Source organism: Leopardus geoffroyi, chromosome C1 (genome assembly GCF_018350155.1).
Source record: "Leopardus geoffroyi isolate Oge1 chromosome C1, O.geoffroyi_Oge1_pat1.0, whole genome shotgun sequence".
NCBI lineage: Eukaryota > Metazoa > Chordata > Mammalia > Carnivora > Felidae > Leopardus > Leopardus geoffroyi.
In genome coordinates this window covers 146,629,115-146,638,544 of record NC_059328.1, presented here as the reverse complement: position 1 = coordinate 146,638,544, position 9,430 = coordinate 146,629,115, and the positions used below count along the sequence as shown (strand labels likewise).

Sequence of the window (9,430 nt, the reverse complement as noted above, 5' to 3'; positions counted from 1 at the left end):
AGAATTGTTTACCACAAGTATCTGGATTCTGACTCTTACAGTCTTTCCAAACAAATAATGAAATGAATTGGGGTGGGGGGAGGCAGAGTAATTTATGAAAACATGGTACACCATAATTTTGCCATTTTTCTGCAATAAGGATGGCAAATGATTCATGGGATAAAATGAAATATTTCTCACTGTCATTTCAATGGATCTAAGATTTACAGCTTCTTAACTTGGATAGGAAAAACTCTGGATGCATAAAAATGAATTGTAAATCAATTAATGCTGAGGATGAAGAACAACAACAAAAAATTATTTTAAGCAGAGAAAAATCTAACAGGCAACAAATTAAGAGGGAGCAGCAGCTGTTTACTCTAAGACCCTGGAAGGAAGGAGGTAGCAAAGAGGGAACTGGGTGCTCAGAGGAGGGCATTAAGGTCAGGTTAAAGAAAAGTGATATGTTGATCAAGCTCGTTAAGTTTAGATCGCTTAGACAAACAGAGGAAAGTGGCCTTTGAAGCAGAATCAGATAAGCCGAAGTTGAATTTTTTCAAGATTATGAAAAAGTCAGACCCAGTTTTATGAGGTTATAACAAATAAACTTGGTGACCAGGGAAAAGCGGCTTCCCAATTCAAGGGTCTCCTTAATCAAAACTATTTTTTATAGGCATCAGGGCCAAAAAAAATTTTTTTTTTGCACGCCTCCCCACTCCTTGGGACACCGCACTGAAGGAAAGCTAGCTGCAGCCATGAGGAGGTGAACCTGGGCTGTACAGGAGCCGCTGTACCTGGAAAATGAGAACAGACATATTCTGCTTACAGACACGCAACAATGGGCTTGAATGGCTTAGAAGCTGGTGGAACCAGTTGTGGCATGTGCTGGGCTCTAATAATATCCAGTCTAATAATACTATGAGACTCAACCCTCCTCTCTCTTCATTGAAACATGATATACCATCTACAACCCCAGGATACATACCTTAACATCCAACTCCAATGTGAATTCGGGGAACTAACAGGGGAACCGATGGTAGTAGGGTTTACCGAGCAATGTGACTCAGTGCCAAATGCGGAGGATGAACGCGGCCCCGATGATTTTGCTAAAGCAGTATTTTGCTTAGATCAAATAAATCTCACTATTCTGGATCGGGTATTAAACGAAACGCAAAGGTAGTTTTTTGTTTGTTTTTTGTTTGTAGTTTTTTGTTTTTTGTTTTTGTTTTTTGTTTGTTTTTTGGTTTGGTAGTTTTTGGTTTGTTTGGACCCTTTTTTGCAAAGGGTCCAAAAATTTCTTAGCACGGGACCTTGCGGGACTATCTCTGGCGTCATACTAGCTCACACGCCTCATGTTATATGCGTGCATTTCACAAGGTTGGTGGCTAGAGACCTAAGATACAACATACAGGCACAAAAGGGTCATCAACTCCATCTCCTATACAGAAATTCTCTGTATGAGAATGCCACATCTGATTATGAGGGTGCCACATCAATTTAAAAACTTATGTTTCTCCTTCCTTTACAAGTCAAATGGCATCACGTGAAATCTGACACCGGTGATAATGAGGTGTTGACAAAGATTGCAAATGTTGATGCTAGTATCTGTTTCCCTTTTTTTTTTTTTGATTACCATAAATTTTATACATTTCGAAAACTGAGAGCAATGTATTTTGACAAATTTTATGTTGACAAATTTTAAAGTGCTATAAAATTTGATAAGCTGCATCACTGAACAATGTTTTGAGCTGCAATATATATATATCTTTTTTTCCAGGCACTGAACAAACAGGTCATTGTTACAAGTCTGTCTGGGAGCCATCGCTTTCGGGTATTCCGTACAATTTCAAAGAACCTTCAGAAACTCACATGCCTTTGAGCATGTAAAACCAGGAGGCAGTGCATCTAAACCACAAATGGGGAATATGCTCCATATCCACGTGTAAATTAAAACCTATAAAATAACACGGGCATTATAAAATTTGTGCTAAAACTGATAACAGCTTTACTGATTCACTGACAATGAAAATATATAGCATTTTTTCTGTCAGAGCATTTATCAACACTGGGCAGCACTGCACGAACTTGACATGTAAGATGATCAAAATGGATTATGTAATCTTTCCCATTCATTTCTATTGATTTTCGTTATGATAAAATTCATCAGTGTGCCTGGGAACGCTCAGGCTGAAAAGCTCTGGTTGACCCAAAAAAAGGGGGGTGGGGAGGAGGGAAGAAAGGAACAACAACAAAAAAAAGAATTCAACAGAGTTGTAATGGGATGAATGCAATTTTAGAATGGGCTTGCACAAATACAGAAGTTGTGCCCTAAGGGCTCCAGCAACAAATTAATACAAATAATTCTGGCAGTCTCATAAAATTATATCTGTCTATGCAGGGATTCTGTTTTGAGATAAAATAACCAAAGTCCAAGCTAGGAGAATTAATGTGTATGTGCCGTTAAAAAATTGGTTTGTGGAAATATTTTCAAACTTTTTTTTTAAACTTCAACGCCCATCAAAGTTATTTCTCTGACTGTAAGTGACACTCAAACGCCAGCAAATGGACCATTTTAATCAGTTTTATTGATTCATGCTTTCGATTCTTATTCGGTTAAAAACAAGGCACGTTGCATACATCCTCTTATTGCTCTACAAATGCATGCAGCTCTTTCTGGATATCAAAAGTAATAAATAATGGCGATAAAACACCCAGACAGTTATAAAAATGACAACCCAGCCTCAAACATAGTATTTAACAGTCCAGTCTAGAACAACGACCCAACACGGTACATGAAAATGCCACATCGGAAGCATGCAGTGCGTGTATCCACTCCAGCAAGGGGCTTACACTTGACGGTACAGCTGCTTCGTTCCCTGAAAGGGGCTGACGTAATGCGAGCAGTGCAAGTTACAGCGTCACTGATTTCAATATTATTACATTCGTAGGCCAAAAATCTTTAGGAATACACATAGAAAAGGAAACAAGATCAATGATTATCCCTACAGGATGTTCACTAAAAGTCAGAATGAAAGTTTCATTGTTGTACAAAAGAGTAAGCTGCATATTTTGGAAAAGACGAAACAGAGCTAGAAACGGAAGCAGAATAGGGAGCGTGCATTTAAGAGTAGAAATCGTAAAGTTACACTTAGTATAAACTGATTGAAAGCGAGAATACTGCAAACAGCACAGCGGATGTGAGGCAACCCTGCCGTCACAAATAATGCAGCATTATCGCTATTGTTATGACTGTGGAATGGGGCTACTTAAAGGAGCGTCCAGCTCTCCACCACAGATGGGGGTTCCTTCACCTGAATCCCCTTAAAGGCTGAAATAAATCATTTGACAAAGACAGTCTTTGCACACCCCATCCCCGCCCCAACAGAATCATCTAATACCACGAAAAGAAAAGGAAAATTCTTTTGTGCTCGGAACAGGTTTTGAAGGGGCTTTTTTCTCCATTTCTTTTCCCCTTTCCTGAGATCAGGTAAAGAAGCTACCCAGGTTTAATTAAGAACTGACACAAAAATGCAGGGCTGCTTTATTCACAGTAAAGACTTGGAACCAGTTCACTTCCAAGACGAGACTCTGGGATTGGTGAAGGAGCGTATGTTTTAGAATTAGCAGATTTTAAGCAAAAGCAGACACGCTCCAAGGAAGCAAAGTGCGCTTTTCTTTGTCCTTAAAGGAACTTCACTCAGAGCAAAGCGTGCACACACCAGGCCTGTTTTACAGATACAGCTCTTCCCAGGCCAGTCAGGCTAGAGAGCCGGTCCTACTGGAATGGATTCGGGGAGGGCACAAGTCATTGCTCTCTTGATCTAACTAGAAAGAGAGAAAGAGAGAGAGAGAGCACGGATGTACTGTATTGTGGTACATCAACGGCCGTGTTTTGAAGGACAGACAGCTTTTCTATCGAGTGTCAGCGGGTTCTAAACAGTGAAGTTTATTGTCTTGGTAAAAAAACAAAACAAAAACAAAAACAAAGACACTACGTTACAAAACCACGTGCTCCCATCATTATTATGTTTTTTAAGGTAGTGTAAAAAACTCACACCTTGAAAGAAAAATGTTCACAGTGATACCTGGAAGCATCCCTTGCTTTGGGTTTTACTTGAGGTTTGCTTGTGGCAAGTCTAAACTTCATTTAAAAATAAATGAATGGTTTGAAGTGGGGCGGGGGCTTAGGTGAGCGAAACTCCAGTGTTTGTATTATGACATCCAGGCTCATACCCGACTTGAATGAGGCATAAAGGTTTTCTACGACGTTGACAGAAATGACAGCACAAAAGTGTTTTGTGTACCAGTTAAAAAAAAACTAAGACCTGAAGTCTGCGCAACTGAAGTCTGCCATTAAATAAAGGGTTATATTCCCGATTATACACACAACCTGATCTTAGAAAATAAAAAAGCAGATCGTTAGCTTCCCAAGACGATAAATATTCAGATGATTGGTTAAAATGCTACTGAAGTATTGCAAAAGCATACCAAATTGGCCCTTTAAATTCAATGCATTTTTTTTTGTTAAATTCAACGCAGATTTAGTTTTGTTTTTGTTTTGTGTCTCCATGCGTGCGGGGTATGTGTGTGTGGGCGTGTGTTGTGCGTGGTTTTATTCCTTTTCTTTTTCTTTTTGGTTGAGGACTTTCCCATTGCATACTGAAAGAGAAAGGCTTTTTTTTTTTTTTTTTAATTTTTTTTTTTTTTCAACATTTATTTATTTTTGGGACAGAGAGAGACAGAGCATGAACGGGGGAGGGGCAGAGAGAGAGGGAGACACAGAACCGGAAACAGGCTCCAGGCTCTGAGCCATCAGCCCAGAGCCTGACGCGGGGCTCGAACTCCCGGACCGGCGAGATCGTGACCTGGCTGAAGTCGGACGCTTAACCGACTGCGCCACCCAGGCGCCCCGAGAAAGGCTTTAAGCAACCAAAATGACCTTGAATATTGCAGCGCTGTGCCTTTTTACAAATATTTATAATTAAAGTTACCTAAAGGTTATTTCTATCCTCTTTTGCTCTCTGTTTAAAATTATTCCCCCAAAATGATGCAATAAACTAAGCAAACTTGGCCATGTTTGACAACAGCACATGCTCCACAGCCTAGGATTTGGGGATTGAAAACTGTGCTGTCATATGTGGATATACAAACGCAGATTTTTAATCCTTAACTTGATTACCACTGTAAAGAGTTGAGAAATTTAGTCTCATCCCATTACATCCAACTTGCCACTTAAATGCTGGTTTTAAAATAAGAAAAGCAAGAATCTTGCTGGCAACTCTAAGAGTCAAGGAAAAACCAGCAGTGACTGGGGAGAAAAAGCAAATTGCTGACACGAAACTATCACCGTAACTCCCAGCAAATGTCAGTGCTATCCTTATCTTACACCTGTGATTCTGGAAGCTTTCAGAGTTTCTCTTTGAGACTTGCTCCTGTAACCAGATCTAAACGCTGTCTCCCCTCTCCAGTTTTGCCAGTCATATTCTAGATATAAAATTGCACGATACTGTTCGGATGAGGAAGGCAGACGGTCTCGAGGAAGGAGGAGCTGAGCAGACTCCAGAAACACTATTGTTTCAATAGGTCACTCCCTGCTCGATGTCTTTTAGGAACAAATACTATCTACATGCTTAATGTCCAGAGCTTTGTGCACATCACAAAATTTTTCCAGCTTCTTTTTTTCAATTTCTGCCAAAATATTCGGCCTCTAGGAGTGATTCAGAATAAATGAATAGACAAACAAAAAAGGGAGTATGTCTGGTCTAACAGGTTACAAAATGGATGCAAAACACTAAATCCATGTGCGTTGAAAATGAGAAAAAAGATAAAATGCACTCTTTAGAAGCTAGATTGAATGGCGAATACAAATAAAGGGTATACACCAACATCCTAAAGCTTTGGAATGTTTCCCAGTGTTTAAAAAAAAAAAAAAAAAAAAAAAAAAAAGGCAGCTATCCATATCCACTATTTTGGAGTGGTGTTAAGTCATCTCTGGTTTTACGTGATGATTTGTTGCTCCCTTGTTTGTTGGCTGTGGATTTACTGCCCAGACTCACAATCCTCCACAACTTCGGTCCACTGGAATGGGGACTCTTCTATCAAGGTTCTCTTCTGCAGTTTTCATGAGTATAGCAAGCCGGCTTCCAGACACCCTTCCTTTCTGAATAGCACTCATCAGCTTAAAGACAAAACATGCAACAGATTCAGGAGGCAGGCATGCTTACCCCCTTCTTCACAGCATTTTAATGGTTCCCTTTGCAGCAGGCAGACGTGACTAAGTGCTCCGTCCAAAACCATAGTAGGTATTACAGCTCAAATAACAAGAATACAATTCTTGAACATTTCAAACAGGAGGAAAGGGGAAGGTATTTCACCACCTCTGCAAACACTATGCCTATCTGGCAAATCGGGCTGCCTTTAAAATGCAAATCAAATGCATCACTTTTTGCCCCTTTAATGTGGTCAGGGCCCATATTTTTTTGAACAACTCAAATATTGGATCTTTAATTTCATTTAAAAATCTTAAAAAGGAATCTCAGCGATTGAACAAAGACAAACCATGACCTATATTTAACTACTCTTTTTTAGTGTTACTGTACTTGACAACTTCAAGTCCCTTAAATCCAAATTCCTTATAGACTTTTTAAAGTAATTTACATTTAAGTCCTTGAAATGGACCCAGAGATCTACCTTAAGAATTAAAAGCACTCCACAGCCCAGATTTTAGTTAATTCATTTTTATCCAATGGATAAAATCAGAATTAGTCTTGAAATTACATGCAGTCAGCGGGCAAAGGCCTTTAATCTGGAAGGCACTTTGCAATTATGAGCACGGGGATTTTTTTTTTTCCTTTTCAAGTTGATGTGGTTTTAACTATTTGCTTTTCTTGATCTCACTTCCCCAATCTTTTTTATTTATTTATTTGAAAAAGAATGGATTTAGCCATTCATCAGGAAATGAATATGTGTGTGTGTGTGTGTGTGTGTGTGTATGTATACATACACACACACATATACACATATATATATATATTCTCAAATATTTTTAGGGTTTATAGTCTTTAGCCTACAGAGATACATTTCTTAAAAATGGCTTTGAATAAGAGTCAGAGGCATCTGCCAAGGGGCTGGATCAGAATTTCATGACCTTATTAAAAGCTGTTTCACAAGCCATTGCTTATTAGAAATGGACTCCTATATGTAGAGCGTCATTAGAGCCCAAACCCAAAAATAAAGTCATGTAGCCATGCAATATCTATAGTGATCCTTCCTAGGGGATTATTGAAAAACATATCTATATTCAAAAAGATGTTTAATGGGACAAACATGGGTTCTTTATCATCAGAAAAGAAAATATTTTATTCAAAACAAAACCCTGAAAAACATACTTTACATCTGACAAATGGTATATAGCATAAAGAATGCTGACATCTAAAGACAGAACAATTTATTGTTTATTGTTTTGTCTCTGGTTCCATGAAGACCTTCTAAGTTCATCGGAGCTAACAAAACTGATAGAGTTGGTTTTTTCTTTATCCATAAATATTATATGATGTACCAACCTTTAAAAATTCAAAGTTTTCTTTAAACATTACAAGTATCTTGAAACCATACTATGAGAAAAAAATAACATTTGGGTGTGAATATATTTCATGAGAAATACGGTCAGCATTTTTTAAGTTGAAAATTACACTGTGTATTTGTACTTAGTAGAAGCATGAATAGTCTCTTTCATTTAGAATTGGACAAGAAATAATTATTTAAAAACTCTACAAGGAAACCTGCAGATGGTTTAAATTATTTTCTATGTGTTTGACTCTATTGCACTCAAGAAAATTACTTAAAACCCAAACCACATAGCATATCCATAAAATTAGATTCTCATTGTTTCTAAAACTCCAGGTCTTTCAACCCTAAATGCTGTTGTTTATTTACAACACACATGAATTGAAGCATACGCTATTTCTTTGAAGAAAAGTTTTCTAAAATTCTGAGACAAACAATAAAATATTCTCAAGGAAAAAAAAAAAAAACAGACAAAAAATATATTATATGGTTTCTAATTCCCCAGGTTATATTTTAAACTCCATTTCAAATGTGCACTTAGTTAAATAGTAAGCTAAAAAACTAAACATTCTTTTTTGTAATGCTGGACACAACCTGTGAAAATTTTCTGCATTTAGATTCAACAATGCTCTTATCTGCAGCTCATCTCCAGAGAGACAATTACCATTTCCTTTGCCTTGATATTGTTTGTTTAACTTGACACAGTGAAGAAAGGGCTGACATTGACCAAAATCCCCAGCATTAATTTATTTCATGTTCAGCATTCATCATTGCCAGGGTGCGAGCAAGACCTGGCATTCATTTGAAATACCTGCCCAAGAAGCATTGCAGAAAAAAACCTGGCTGCTTGGAAAACAATATATTCTTCATATGATCAGAGTCCTATGGACAGCTACAAATAGTGCATGGGTTTGTTAAATTTCTCTCTTTTAAAGAACTTTTAAGGAATGATGTGTAGCATCGGGTTTGAAATTAGAATAACAAAATTTACTTCCTTCATGGCTACGATTGAATAATTGAGCCTTGAGAAGGTGGAACGCTGGAAATAGAAATGTTTGAATTATGTGGTCCTGACCCCACATAGGTTTCCTTTCTTTTCTTTTCAGGTTTTCTATATAATGTAAGAATATGATAATTACATTTCCGGTGCTCTACTGAGTATTCTCAAATCAATACAACTATGAGTTGTTGTTTTTAACTTCATAAAAAAAATTACTTTCCACATTAGAAATATTGCATTTGCCTCTTTTGAAGCAGGTAACAAATGGTTTGTCAGTGGTGTTCCATGGTATATTTCTCTAAAAAGCATACTTTTTATTCAGTCTTTTAAGCCATAATTAACTTGGATTGAATCTAAATTGCTTAACACAACAGACTTTCTTAGAGGAAGAAAGAGAGAAAGAAAGAAAAAGAAAGAAAGAAAGAAAGAAAGAAAGAAAGAAAGAAAGAAAGAAAGAAAGAAAGAAAACGAGCTGGATCTTTGAGGGCAGACATAGCAGCCTTTGCTGGCTTCAAGCTTTCCTTTTTTCAGGATGAAGTGACAACTGTGTGGAATCCTTTCTCGAACAGCCACTCACAACCAAAATATAAAAAGCAAATAAACTTGTTTCCCTTCACCACAGCTCACCTGCAAAAACTCATTGAGTTCAACCTGTCCATTTTTGTTTAAATCTACTTCATTCAGAATTTCGTGTAGTGTATTTTCATCCATTTGGACATTGATACTCTAAATAAAAAGAAAGCATGACGTGATGAGGTTTAGTTAAAAATTATGCATACCCTTTTGTTAATACTATCAACTTTTCAAAAACTATAAGACAAAATTAGTTACAGAAAGCACTAGATGAGGAAAAAATAATCTAATATAACATTTACGTTTTTCTGC

At 37.4% G+C, this 9,430-nt stretch overlaps 1 protein-coding gene across 5 annotated transcripts in view; it reads right to left on the bottom strand.

The window, feature by feature from the left end:
* Positions 1–5,913: 5,913 nt before the first annotated feature.
* Positions 5,914–9,430, bottom strand: part of GPD2 (glycerol-3-phosphate dehydrogenase 2) — a 141,739-nt gene continuing 138,222 nt past the window's right edge. For 4 of the 5 annotated variants that reach the window (XM_045479883.1, XM_045479882.1, XM_045479884.1 and 1 more), the window contains exons 16-17: positions 9,173–9,271; positions 5,914–6,157 (exon numbers count right to left, since the gene is read on the bottom strand). In XM_045479883.1, coding sequence (XP_045335839.1) covers positions 6,032–6,157; positions 9,173–9,271 — 225 coding nt within the window. In that variant the 3' untranslated portion in view covers positions 5,914–6,031. The remainder of the gene's footprint in view (positions 6,158–9,172; positions 9,272–9,430) is intronic. The other variant, XR_006712892.1, reaches the window with a different exon arrangement.